Source organism: Microtus ochrogaster, chromosome 6 (assembly GCF_000317375.1).
Source record: "Microtus ochrogaster isolate Prairie Vole_2 chromosome 6, MicOch1.0, whole genome shotgun sequence".
NCBI lineage: Eukaryota > Metazoa > Chordata > Mammalia > Rodentia > Cricetidae > Microtus > Microtus ochrogaster.
In genome coordinates, this window is record NC_022013.1 from 85,142,615 (window position 1) to 85,157,117 (window position 14,503).

At 41.5% G+C, this 14,503-nt stretch overlaps 1 protein-coding gene across 1 annotated transcript in view; it reads left to right on the forward strand.

The window, feature by feature from the left end:
• Smyd3 (SET and MYND domain containing 3) overlaps nucleotides 1-14,503 on the forward strand; it is a 567,552-nt gene that overhangs the window by 105,263 nt on the left and 447,786 nt on the right. Inside the window, exon 2 of the mRNA XM_005348982.2 lies at nucleotides 12,761-12,824. Coding sequence (XP_005349039.1) covers nucleotides 12,761-12,824 — 64 coding nt within the window. The remainder of the gene's footprint in view (nucleotides 1-12,760; nucleotides 12,825-14,503) is intronic.

Genomic DNA, 14,503 nt, shown 5'->3' on the forward strand with positions numbered 1-14,503 from the left:
TCTTCTTCTTCTTCCTCTTCCTCCTCCTTCTCTTCTTCCTCTTCCTTCTGTTCCTTCTTTTTCATTTTTTTCTTTTTTTTTTTTTAAAGACAGGGTTTCTCTATGTAGTCCTGGATGTCCTGGAACTCACTTTATAGACCAGGCTGGCCTTGAACTCAGAGATCCACCTGCCTCTGCCTCCCAAGTGCTGGGGTCAAAGGTGTGTGCCACCATGCCTGACTCTACATGACTTCTTAATTTCTCCCCCCTCCTGGCTTCCTGTTCTCTGGAGGTTTCCTTTCAGAAAGTGATAGTTCCATACTGTTACCCCATTCACTTTTAGTGTGAGTCCGGAAGTCTTGGCTTGAACGGGAGAGCACCTGATGTTTCTGGGCTGGCTAAGAAATTGAAACGTCTCCGGAATCCTAGTGTGGACGTCATGTCTGTGTGTGACAATAGGGGTTTTCTTCATTTTGCTACTGTTTTATTTAGATGATAGTAGGGGCTTGGGGTCTCGCCATTGTGTCAGCATTTTCTCATGGCTGCCGAGGGAACAGTTGAGAGTAGGGAGGTGAAAGTCATGTCTCTGTATAAAATGGCATGTTCTCTTTTTTTAAAGATTTTCGTTGGGCTGAAGTGTCCACATCACTTATTCGTTCGCTGACTATTAGATTACCTGCCAATTGCTTGGTTAGATGTCAGGTACTGGGAAACCAATGAAAGAAGACAGTGCAGAGGCCATGCTCCGATGCAGAATGAGGGCAGGAGCTCTGGCCACCCAATCAGAGAGCAGCTCACTGGAACTTACTTTACACTGTAAATTTAAGTATTCCGGGACGCCAGACTTCATGGCAGCTGTCTTTTGGGAGAGACAGATGCACTTTGAAAAAATTCACTGTAAAACACATTTTAAAGCATCTTCTATTTTTACTTGTCATTTTGATTTCAAAATTACTCCATTGAGGGAAAAACGCGGTCATAAAAATCAGTTTCGAGTTTGTAGAAGTATCAAGTTATTAAGAAAATAGCAAATAAAATAAAGTAAAAAGGCCAATGAGAGGGCTCAGCAGGTTCAAGCGCTTGCCACGCAAGTGCCACGACCCAAGTTCAATTCCCAGAACCTTCTGCAACCCATGGTAGAACTAACTAAAAATTCCCAAGTCGTCTAAATGGACCAGTAGAAGGAAGAGCAGCAACAACAGGAAGGATGTGACATTCAAAAGGAGATCTTTAAGAGACAATTAAAATTTGCCATTTAAGGTAGCACATAATTTTGAAAACGCATTCAAGTAATGGTATTTTAAAAACTGTTTCTCTAATTTTCTCTTGGGGAAAATGGATGCTTTAATTTACTGCTATTGGGATTCTTTCAGTTTCGTCAAGGCTGATCAGTTACAAATTTTCATCTCCCGATACTATTATAAATGAGCAATAAACCGGGATATTGCTTTGTGGTGAAATGGGTGAACTTACCTGAAAAGAGGCAATTATCTTCTCTGTATTGAAAGATGTTTCATAGCAGCCTAATGTGTAGCAATGAGAGAAAGCTGTTGTGTTAACATTTTCTTAGCCTCTTCTATCATCTCGGTAGAAACCCCAAAATATTCGCTTCTCTCTTGTCTTTGAGAGTGGTTGGTACTGATCTGTCAGCTTGACAAGATTGAGAAGCACCGTGGATATAAACCACCAATGGATATATCACCAATGTCTGTGATGGAATGTCTAGATGAGATAAATCGGGTTGGGTTACAAGACCCGTCCTAAACGTGAGCAACACCATTCTGTTGGCTGGGGTCCTGGACCAAATAAAACTGAAGAAGAGCTGAGTACTCCACTTGTTTCCCTACTTTGGGAGTATGGACACAGCGTGACCAACCTGTAGTATGCTCCTGCTGCCATGGTTTCCCGCCACAATGGATTTTACCCTTGAATATAGACCAAAATAATCCTTCCCTCGTTTCCTGCCATGGTGGATTTTACCCTTGAATATAGACCAAAATAACCTTTCCCTCCTTAGGTCGCTTGTGTCAGGTATTTTCCTCAGCAATGCACGAAGTCAGGAATGCAGTGAGTCTATTCTTTTAGATAAAAGTATATAAAAGTTTTCAAAAGACTGTTTAGTTAGGGATACTAGCCTTACCAAATGGTTGACACTTAACTGTGTTGTGACTTCAGAGCACTTCATATTTTGGATTATTTTTTAAGGTATGGTTAATCTGTCCTGTTGTTTACTCTTATTTTAGTTCAGTGCAGTTAAATTGCCCACTGTTTCGTAACTAAAGGTAAACTACACCTCAATCCCAGGTTAATGTGACTGTAACATCAATGGTTCAACTATTACACCTAATTCTCTTAGAGCGTTGCTGAGGGAGAAGTGCAGTCTTAGAGAAATTAATTTATAAAGCACATAGACAGCAAAATATGCTCCATGAGAATACTCAGTTGTAACGCCATAAACGAATGCAGACAGATTGTAAATATATATACAGCTTTAATAGACTTACAGAACCACCATTCCTGCGGAGACCTGGAAAGCAGAAGCAGTGGCTGGGGGCAAGCTCGCCAAATTTATAGGCAAACATTAGCCCTAGGCAAACACGCCGCTAAGGGGCGGGACTTATCCCTACACTCAGTGACTGTGGATGAGCAAGCAGTCCGTGGAAGAGAAGCCATAACAGTGAATGGGTGTGTGAATGGGCGTGTGAATGGGTGTGTGAATGGGTGTGTGAAGATGTTCTCACCCGGCTGCTTGTGATGAGGAGCCCAACAGCACACAGTGAAGCAGCATCTCACATTCTCCGCCTGGCTATCAGGAGTTGACAGGGTAGGCTTTCAGGGCAGCTCTTTACACTGCCATAGGAGTGTGCATGTCTGCAGCCATGTTGGAGACCCATTTGTTAATGCACAAAATTGTTCAAGTGTGTGTTCCTACAGCTCGGCGATTTCACTTCCAGCACTACACATTCTACAGGGTTCATTGTAGTTTAGTTTATAATAGTAAGAACATTGTCACTAACTTAGTGACCTTTGTGTAGATATAGAACCAGTTCTGTCAACATGGAAAGATAAAATAAGTTGAGATTTAAATTAACACTATAATTATAATTTTTTTTTTGTTTTTTCGAGACAGGGTTTCTCTGTGGTTTTGGAGCCTGTCCTGAAACTAGCACTTGTAGACCAGGCTGGTCTCGAACTCACAGAGATCCTCCTGCCTCTGCCTCCCAAGTGCTGGGATTAAAGGCGTGCGCCACCACCGCCCAGCTAAGAATCTAGATTTAATATGGAAAAAGCATGCCTTTCTTTTTTTAATATTTATTTATTATGTATACAATATTCTGTCTGCATGTATGTCTGCAGGTCAGAAGAGGGCAGCAGACCTCATTACAGATGGCTGTGAACCACCATGTGGTTGCCGGGAATTGAACTCAGGACCTTTGGAAAAGCAGGCAATGCTCTTAACCACTGAGCCATCTCTCCAGCCCCAACACTATAATTAAGGTGTATGTATATATTTGTATCTGAGCCATATAGTATATGTTTATGAGGCATTCTTTACTCAAGGGTCAGATAGAATGGGCTTTTAAATAAAATAATCATATTTGTGTTTATAAATATATAATATGCTTAAATATTTATATGTAAAATTTTTAAGAATTAGATTTTAGTCACTTCATATTATCCAGATTTTTTTTTTTTTATCATAGTTCGTTCTCTCTCTCTCTCTCTTTCATTGTGTAGTCCTGGCCAACCTGGAACTTGCTTTGTAGACCATACTGTCCTCCAGCTCCTCTGCCTTCTAAGTAATGGGGTTAAAGGCATGTGCCATCATGACTGGCTTGACCTTAATCTTGAAAGGCAGAAACCACATGGATGGTAAGACATACTGCTGTATTTGAGAAGAAAACACTAATGGGCTTGGTCTTAGATCCTTTGCCTAGGTTGTGTGTGATCCTGTGTTCTGTCTGAAGCACTTAGAAAAGGAAAGGAAAAAATATCTTTAGAAAGTAATAAAATAGGTTGAATACACAGGACTTGGTGTTTTTGGATGTAAACCATCGTTGGTGTATTAGAGCTCATTGGAATTTTACCTGTGGTATTTTCAGTGTTTATGCTGTGTGGTGTCTGCGTTAGCAATACTAAAGTGGTACTTGATTTGAATCTTTGGGCAGAGCCAGAGGTTTCTTTGTTTTTGTTTTTGTTTTTTTTTTTTTTAATCATTTTAGACTTTAAGATTTAGGGAGAATCAAATACTTTTAGGATATCAAAGTTGTATATCTAGAGTTGGCTGAAAAGGTTTCTAGGATCACTGAAAAAAAGTCCTTCTTTTGGTATTTTGGCTCTAGTGTGTGTGTGTGTGTGTGTGTGTGTGTGTGTGTGTGTGTGCGCGCGCGCACGTCTGTCTTGCCAGAAAAAAAAATCCTAGCATACTTCATTACCAAGAGTGTCACCAATTTTCAATTACTGACTATCAACATGACCTACAACTTGTAAAGCCTTGTAGCAGACAATTGTTCGTATAATGGGGAGAGTTGGAATCTGTGCTCTCAAAAAAGAATGTTAATTTGCTCCTCAACTTGTTACAGATACTGTGCACACAGCAAATGGGAGGTAAAAGTCATAATTGCCTTTTAATATCATTGGAGATTTAATAGTCTCCCCTGGCTTTAATTTCCATAAAGGAAAGATTCAAAAAAACATTTTTACTGCTTCCAAGTTAGACCTTGACGAGACAGTCTAGGCAGCCATTGGTGCTGAATTGAAATTAACAAGGGTAGAGGCTTTGGTGCCTGTTCGAAGCAGTGAAGGCTTTGGAGCCTGTACGAAGCAGTGAAGGCTTTGGAGCCTGTACGAAGCAGTGAAGGCTTTGGTGCCTGTACGAAGCAGTGAAGGCTTTGGTGCCTGTACGAAGCAGTGAAGGCTTTGGTGCCTGTACGAAGCAGTGGAGGCTTTGGTGCCTGTACGAAGCAATGAAGGAAGCACAGGATGCCAGGCAACATTTAAGGCCAGGGTTGCTTGCTCTTGGTCATGAGGGTTTTAAAGCGATGCCTGTAAACTGATTGAATGAGTGAGCACTACTACACACATGTAGATTTTGCTTTTTCAGCAGCCCTGGGAGAGGCATGCAAAACCTTATTTTTCCTCCGTTCTGATGTGGTATGTCTCCTTGAATGAAATTATATATGCCATATAAGGCAGAGAGTTAGAGGGAATTACCACCATTTGAAAATGCCTCAGCGTATTCGCCTATCTCTCGTGGTCGATAGCCTCAGCCGATTCGCTTGTCTGTCATGGTAGCTATCCTGTTGCTGAAGGAATTAACTCCCTTTCCTGTACCACAGCCCTCACACCCACTCCTGCTCAATAGTCTGTCCACAAGAAAGTGACTTCTTCTGTTTGAACTCGGGTCTTGGGTAGCCCATGACTTCCCGAATTCTCTTTTCACCGCGGCCCTTTCTGCACAAGCTGTCTGCCCAACTGATCTTGGCTGCGGTGGCTCCCCGCTTTCACCACATTGCTCCCCGACAATTGTGTGCACAGCCTACACGGTTTCACTGTGGTCCCTCACTGAACTCTGGAGTTTATGTACCCGTAGCCCATAAAGTCAATGGCTTTAATTTAGGGATCTGAGGACAGTGGACAGGGCAGGTCCCAGTGGGTAGCCACCTCCCCTGATATTTGCCATCCCTTTGTTTAAGAGTTAGTAAGGATTTAAATTGCTTGTTTTCCTTCCAGGAGGGTTTGGTGCCAGTGAGCAGGAGATTCAATTTCCCTGAAATATTAGTCATTATGTTTTCTTATTTTCTACTTTATATGCTAGAATTGTGAGATACACTGATAGGGAACACAGGAAAACAAACCTAAATCACTTCTGCTTTCTGTTTCTCATGGAGTTATATTCTTTGACCACATCTGTTGCTTTGTATTAAAAATCATTTGTTAGTTTATATGGATGCTGGAGTGAATCTCTTTAATTCTGAAAAAGGCCTTTGGGCCCAAACCAGCGTAATTACGATTTGGCAACAAGAAAACGGAAGATCCTGTCTCTAAATTGTTTTGAATATTCAAGCCAAAGGGAGGTCTTATGTTTAGCATTTTCTAGCATCTTTCATTTAGTTAGAGTTATAGTAATTTCAATACTCTGGAAGAGTAGCATGATTTTAATTGAGATAATCTTTTTCTCATAGTGTAGAATTTCCACGAAGAATCAGCCAAGCTTTTGCCCACACAGCATCGCCATTTTTAATGAATCCTAATGCTCAGATTTCAAAGATACAAGCATGAAAATTTTGTAAAGATATATTATTACTATGGTCTTTTTGCATGAAAAGCATCTATTTAGACTTTCTTTACCTAGCTATGTTTGGCTTTCTCCATGTAAAGAATGTTTTTCTCCATGGGATTTAATCCTGAGAGTTGCTCGTGGAAGTTGTCGGAAGCCCTCACGTACATCTTCTCCCAGACCATCTTATATCTCAGTGGTGTGAACAATATTTTCTTAGAAATTCTACCCATAGAATCATCCTTATAACTGGTTTTATGCTGTGTAGTGTCAAGTCAGTTTGCCCAAATCAGTATTTTCCCTGACAGTTGTAAGTAACATAAGTTTTACCCAATTCTCTTGTTTCGTGGCTCAGATTTCTTTCCCAAGGTCTGTCTTGTCAGTCAGCTACACACTCAACCTTGGGCTTTGAGATTTTATTCAGTTTGCTGATGGCCCCTGGATGTGGACCGTAGACCCGAGGGCCGATGAAATTTTGCCTCCAAGTTTGAAGTAGGTAGAACCCTGGGAAACCGGATTATTTTCTTAGAGCCTCTTTCATGTTGAAATTCTACAGTTGTGCCTCCACACAAGGGTCCTGGAAGCCAGCACAAGGGGCCTGCATGCTCCACAAGCAATCTGCCAACCAAGCTACATCCCAGACCTGTTTGTTTTTTCTTCACAGAAATTTTCTTCTCAATAACTTGAGAAAGAAATCACCATTTTTGGCTTCTTATTGTTTTGGTGCACGTGCTAAGAATTGTGGGCAAGGCCGGGCGGTGGTGGCGCATGCCTTTAATCCCAGCACTCGGGAGGCAGAGGCAGGCGGATCTCTGTGAGTTCGAGACCAGCCTGGTCTACAGAGCTAGTTCCAGGACAGGCTCCAAAACCACAGAGAAATCCTGTCTCGAACCCCCCCCCCCAAAAAAAAAAGAATTGTGGGCAAATGGAAATGTCTGTGTTCTGGTCTTCAACATAGCCAGTCAAGTCTCAGTTATGAGAGAAATGCCAGTTCTGAGTGGACCCTTGCCACCCTTGGGATAATGTCCTTGCAAAGCGATGCTCCTACAACCTGAAAATGAACCCCTCGTCACTTCTCTACCCCAGGACAACCATACTCCCCCTGATAACGTGCACAACTTGCATCCTCCTCCAACCTCATTCATTGCTTGCGCAAGAGCCGGAGACTCAAAAGAACACAGTGACTTTAGGTCGTTCGCCCGTGGCGGTGCTGTGGTCCCTTCACGCCCAGTGACTTTAGGTCGTTCGCCCGTGGCGGTGCTGTGGTCCCCTCACGCCCAGTGACTTTAGGTCGTTTGCCCGTGGCGGTGCTGTGGTCCCTTCACGCCCAGCAGGTTCTCCGCGGGCCCATGGAGTCACCAGGAGCCTCACACTTCTAGGGCATTTTGCTTGTGTTTTGCCACATTTAGAAAAAGCCTCACGATTTACATAAAAACCTGTTCTTCGTTCATTTTCATTCAGTGTTTCTCCTTTTAGTCCCAGGAATTGCCTAAAATAAGCGGTCTCTTTTCTGAAAGATTACTAGTTATTTCTGGTTTTGATTTGATGTATGCATTTCTCGCTGCTGCTTTCAAGAAGTGCAGCTTTGTTTTTCATTTGATGCGCTTAAGAGAGAGAGAGAGAGAGAGAGAGAGAGAGAGAGAGAGAGAGGAGAATGTTTTCTAAAATGCCTGCAGGCCTTGATTCTTCGTCTTCCTCCTTTTTCTTCTGTTGTTCAAGAGCTTCTCAGCAGGGGTCCTTACCCCCAGCATCTAAGTGCACCCCAAGAGGAAAGTGGGACTCTACTTGGAACCCCTGGCTGCTCTAAACAAGAACTCACAGTTTTCCATAGATTCAGTTAGCTTTGTTTTTGGAACTTGAGAATTAAAATCTATTTATTTGTTTATAAAAATTGTGACCATCTGATGGCTTCATGGTGGAATTTCTGGCCAAAGCAAGCAGCAGTTGAACTATTCCGTTGCCTGGGTCATCTTGCCTAGTTCGGGACAATGCTGCGCTAGGATGCGCTGTGGCTCCTTGTTGGGAGCTGTGGAAGGGCGGTGGAGCGGGTGTGGTCCTGGCTGCTGTTCATCACTGATATCCGTCAATATCTCGATTCCATTCACTATTTCTTAGAAGTAAACACCAGAAATTTGTGCAGTTGGGAATCCTTATTTCCAGGCAACGGAAGTAACCTCTGAATGAGGTAGACAAAGAGAAGCAAGACTGACTGTTTACTCTTATTTCCTCCTATAATTATAGCCGTTGACTTAAGTCAGATCGGAGAGCTTGTATTTTGAGTTTGTTGTAGACGAAGGTGACCAGTGTGAGAGCCGGTGGCCAAGTCTGGAGACTGAAAGTCCCCTTGCAGCTGTTGGTTCCCCAGCGTTGTTTCAAATCACGACTAAATCTTTGGTTACAGTCCTACTTATTCCTAACATCCTTACAGGAGTTACTGGGTAACATTTTCTTTCTTGCTTGCTGATCCATTCTGTTGTAGCGTTGTGTACTACCGTTTCATTGAAAACATTTGCATACAATTTTAGTTTTTACTTTCTGCCTTTGTTGGATTTCTATTATTATAAAATGTGTCTTTTTTTTTCTTGTTATTTGTTTGTTTGTGTTTTGAGGTAGTGCCTCAGAGGTAATCCTCCTGCCTCCATCTCCTGAGTGCCTGGATCACAGATGTGCACCACTGTCTGGCTCTAATTTAAATTCTTGATTTGCATGTTTAACCCATTTAGTTTCAGCTTTTCTTCTTTTACATGAATATTTAAAGTTAAAATTTTTCTGTATTATTTTAGTACAAGTTTCCCTCATTTCCCTCATTATTTTCTTAAACTATATCTCCTAATTTTCATCGTGACTCCTCTGCTCCTCAGACAATATAGAAGCGTGTCTCACATATCCAGAAGAGACTTTATTGCTTTTCTTAAAAAACATTTTCTAGGCTGTGAGTTCGAGACCAGCCTGGTCTACAGAGCTAGTTCCAGGACAGGCTCCAAAGCCACAGAGAAACCCTGTCTCGAAAAAGAAAAAACAAAACAAAACAAAACAAAACAAAAAAAACATTTTCTAGGGAGATGGCTCTGCCGTTCTTCCAGAGGTCCTGAGTTCAATTTCCAGCAACCACATGGTGCCTCACAACAATCTGTAATGAGATCTGGTGTCCTCTTCTGGCCTGCAGGCAGAACACTGTAAACATAACAAATAATAAATCTTTGGGAAAAAGTATGTTTAAAAAATGTTTTCTAAGCTGGGCAGTGGTGGCGCATGCCATTAATCCCAGCACGTGGGAGGCAGAGGCAGGCGGATCTCTGTGAGTTCAAGGCCAGCCTGGTCTACAGAGCGAGTTCCAGGACAGGCCCAAAAGCTACAGAGAAACGCTGTCTTGAAAAAAAAAATGTTTCCTAATCTCTCCATTGGTAGAGAAAATGACTGGTACTATTTATTCTCCTGGGTACTTTTTGGGAGTGGCCAGTGATGCTAGAAAAAGTCATGTGACGACACAGCCACATGACAGGTGCAAGTGACTCGCCAAGTTACTTTTTCCTTATTTGCTTGGTCAGTGAATCTCCAGTAGAGCGTCTGTATTTTCATATACATTATTGTACATTTTATATACATTATTATATTTTTTATATGATAACTACCTCTTGCATGGTGCTTCCTGTATTCCAGACATTGTTTTAAGGTTTTTCAAATATTGACTTAATTGTGTGTTGTTCATTTTTTCTCTTAAAGGTCCATTATTTGTACTCTATATATTTTGAGACTTGATATATTTGTTACTGGATACATGACAGCTAGTGAGTGCCTGGGGTCTTCTTTTATCATTACCCTTTGACCTCCTTTATCTCTTATGATTCTTTTAACCTTTTCCTGATATTGATCTGACCACATGGGCTTTTTTTTATAGTTTGCCTGATGTGGCCTTCTCTTCTCATCTTGCGTGCCTTTTTGTTTGAAGCATGAGTAAATTCATTTTTTCTCCCGTTTTCTTCATAAGTGGCAGTAGAATTGGATGGTTAGAAGCAAAATTCCGGCCAGGTCGGTTGGTTTGGTTTGCTGTTTAGTGTGTAGAATTTGGCAGCTCCCCTTTTACCCTTCTTTCCATGGCATCACTCCATGCCATGCCCTGCTCTCAGCCAGGTCCTCCAGTGGAAAGGTAGTGGATGATCAAGTTCTCATTTTCAGTAAGGTTGTTGTCACCTCGCGGAGTCACATGGCACAGTCACCTCATGCTTCCCTAGCTAATTTCTACTGTAGCATCTCTCTCTCTCTCTCTCTCTCTCTCTCTCTCTCTCTCTCTCTCTCTCTCTCTGATTTATTTGTATTTTTTAAGACAGGATCTCACATGTAGCTCTGGTTGTCGTCTCACTATGTATAGCACACTGGTTCATCACAGATATCCCCCTGCCTCTGTCTCTGCTGGGTTTAAAGGTGTATGCCGCCACACCCAGCTAGCATCTACTTTTGATCTCTTCAAAATATATTAAATATTTCCAAAGTGGACACAGTAAGGCTGTTCATCTTAGAGGGCTCTTCCAAGTGAAGCATGCGTTAGATGAACAGAGCATGGTACCGTGCCCAGCACACCAGTAAATGCTCACCCTGAGTCTTTCTGTTTTCCCATTGACTTTGTTATATTCTGACCGTTGGTGCTTTGACCTGCCGGGACTCTGTCCACCAGTTCACTGTCTTCTCTTTGTTGGTCACCATTAATGTTACCAGACTTGCTCCTTTAATTTTATGTTTGGTCTTTTAAATGTCTGATTTTGTTGTAGTAGTTGCTCAGGTGACTTGGGAAAGACAGCTCTGATGCATCTCAGTCCTAATCCTGCCTGTCTGAAGTGGGATTTAATGGAGTTTCTAAGTCATTTCTTAGCAGGAGTCTATGTTATGAAGCTCGATAAGCTCTGTACCTAGGATGTATGATTTCGGTGATCTGGGGAGATGACTCATAATTTGTCTTTTTATATTTCAAGTGTACAGAATACAGTTTGGGAATCCGCAATCAGATGATTGAAAAACCTAAATTGCTCTAAAGTCTGAGACATTTTGAACATTCACTCGCTGAGGGAAAATCCCGTGCTGACCAAGTGTATCAGGTTGCGTTCAGTCACAAGTGTACTAAAAATGCAGTCACTTCAGGCTCTCTGCACAAAGTATGTGAGAAATGGAAGTGACGTTTGTGTCCAGAATTGGTTCCCAGCTCTAAATCATCTCATCTCAATTAAAATACTGTAACCAGGAAAATCTCAAATCCTAAATGCTTGTCTTGTTCCAGACATTTCAGATAAGAGAAGCCCCGTCTGTACTTTGTCCAGGTGATGTATTGACCTGGGGTTCCCTATGGAGAGAGAAATGTTCCCGTGAATAGAAGTTTTCTGATAGGAATATTGTTATATATCAATTAGATTTAGCTTGAAAAGAAAATTAGCAGTAATGTTGATTGTACAACGTGTGAATAGTCTGTTTTTTTGTTGTTAGTAGGGGTTGACTTCATACATATTAGGCACTGAGTGAGCTATGTCCTTAGACCCCAGATGTGAATTTTCTTAATGCCTCTGTACCCTATGTTTTAAATTGGTTAGCATGTTAAAATTATGTTGAATATCTTTGTTGTATGTCCTTTTCTTTGGGTGTGTGTGAGAAACTATTCACCTAAGCTAGAGAGGGCACTGAAAACTAAAGAAAGGATTCCACCCAAGCCCGGCCTGCTGAACTGGTGAATTTGTTGAGGTGACTTACAGGAACCCGGGTGATTCACAAGCAGCTACATCAGGATATCCACTAGGTGACCTGTAGGTGGCCTGTAAGTGGCTAGGGCCACAGAGAAGCCCTGACTTATTCAACCCTCTACTCGTGTGGTGGTGATTGGAATTCTGAGGGAAGGGATGAATCTGACAGGATCTCCTCAACCTCATAATCTGGTCTTCTCCCTGTGTGAGGGGTTAATAGGCTGGATCTCTCGAGGGTCATCATAGCCGCTCTGCATCAAGATGGAGATGATCATCAAACTGAGAGGAAATAGCTATATTACAACCTGATACCACAGCCCCGTGTGTGTGTGTGTGTGTGTGTGTGTGTGTGTGTGTGCGTGCGCGCGCGCGTATCCAATATGCCTCTTTGTGCATGTGCGTAGAAGCCAGAGGCCACTTTGTGTGGCTTCCTTTAATGCTTTCCACCTTGTTTTTGAGACAGAGTCTCTCATTGAACTTAGATCTCACCGTTTGGGCTGGCTGACAGTAGCCAGCATGTTTTGGGATCCGCCTGGCTTCTGCTCTTGCTAGCACTAGGGATAAACGTGCACACCGCCAAACCCAGCTTTTATGTGGGTGCTTAGATTCCAAGCTCAGTCCTCATGCTTGAGCAGCAAGCATTGCTATAGCCCCTAAAAAAAAATAAGTCTAAGTCCTAACGCCTCCTATGTGAGGACTCTGCAGAACTAGTGGTATCAGCGTGCTGATTTGTGTTTTCTTTGCTCAGTCATAAATGTTTCTCATTTGTTTCCAACAGGAAGGAAAAACTGATGCGGTGTTCTCAATGCCGAATCGCCAAATACTGCAGTGCCAAGTGTCAGGTAAGACTACTGAGCTGTTCAGGCAAGGTTCAGATCGTCCTCCTGTGTGTCTGTTCTCGGTCACACCCATGGCCATTGTCTGCTCCCCTTTTCATCTTTTTAAAAGCAAAACCAAAATGGTGATTGTTTTACTTGTTATTTTTTTTTTCAGTTTTAAATTTAATATTTGTGTAGTTTGAATAGGCTTTGTCAAGGAAGGAGGGAAGGAGTCTGGTGCACACCTTTAATTTCAGCACTCGGGAGGCAGAGGCAGGTGAATCTCTGTGAGTTCAAGGCCAGCCTGGTCGAGGCAGGTGAATCTCTGTGAGTTCAAGGCCAGCCTGGTCTACAAGAGCTAGTTCTAGGACAGGCTCCAAAGCTACACAGAGAAACCCTGTCTCGAAAAACAAAACAAAACAGAACACCCAAACAAGCAAACAACAAACAAACCAAAAAAAGAAAAAAAGAAAAAAGAAAAAGGAGGGAAAGGAAGGAAGGGTAAAAGGGGAGAGATAGAGACAGGCATAATTACATGTATGTTCCTGTTAGGGCAAATAGTCAAAGCCAGGTAGCAGCCACCACTTCTCCCCCAGCACTTCTCCTAGTCCCCCCTTTAGCTGTGGATTCAGTGGATTATTTCACTGATGACATTAGTGCCCTTGTGATCCTGTCAGCTACCAGTAGCACCAGCCGCGGGTCCAGCCTGTACTTTAAAGCCCACACATTTGGTGGTGTGTTTCAGTTTAAACCATCATACCACTGTTAAGGTTTTTGTACGGACATATTTGAAAGTCTGTATATGTTTATAAAAGTAGATACAGGTTGTTTTGGTTCCGGTTCTTCCATGTCTTGATTTCTTTTTTCATATTTAGAGACTATTTTGTATTACCAAATATATTTTATTTTATATATCTATATGTATATACACACATATATATATACATATACACATACACATAAACACATAGATGTATTTGCCATTATCATAATTTTCTTATTAATGAATGTTTAGATTTTCTCCCAAACTTGTTATCATTAATAATATACCCAACATTTTTTAGGTTTTTGTATACTTCTAAAAATTAATTTCATGATAAATTTCTAATTATATTTTTTTGGTAGAAGGATATATGCATTTTGAATTTTTAAAGATAATGCCAAACTGCCTTCCTAAAGATTAAATTAATTTGTAATGAATATGGTTGTTAATATCTTTGGAATTCTTTTAAGGATGTATAATTAACATTCAGCATGACCTTTTCTCCGAGTCTTTTGATTAATTAATCATTTAATAAGAGGCATAATTATGCTCTAGTGATCATTAAAACGTCTTATTGAAACTTTTGTGTCTGGGTCATCCCATCCTCATTCATATTTTGGGATGTGTGTGTGCTTGCTTGTGTGTTTATGTGCACAGGCACTTACGTGTAGTTGTTCTTTCTTTCTTTGGAATCTAGACCATTATTCTCAGGGGTTTTTCTGCCATCTCATTTTTGCCTTTGAAATTAGTCTCTTCAGAATGCAAACAAGATGATCTTAATGGAAGAGACTCCATATACAAAATTACCAGAGGATCTGAGTTCTGATGTTACTTCTGCCACTTTCTAGTTAAATTATATCATAGGAAACACAAGGTCAGGCTTCAGTTTCTGAGCCTGCACTGATAAGAGCCACTATCTGTTAGGTATCTGCTGGGTGCT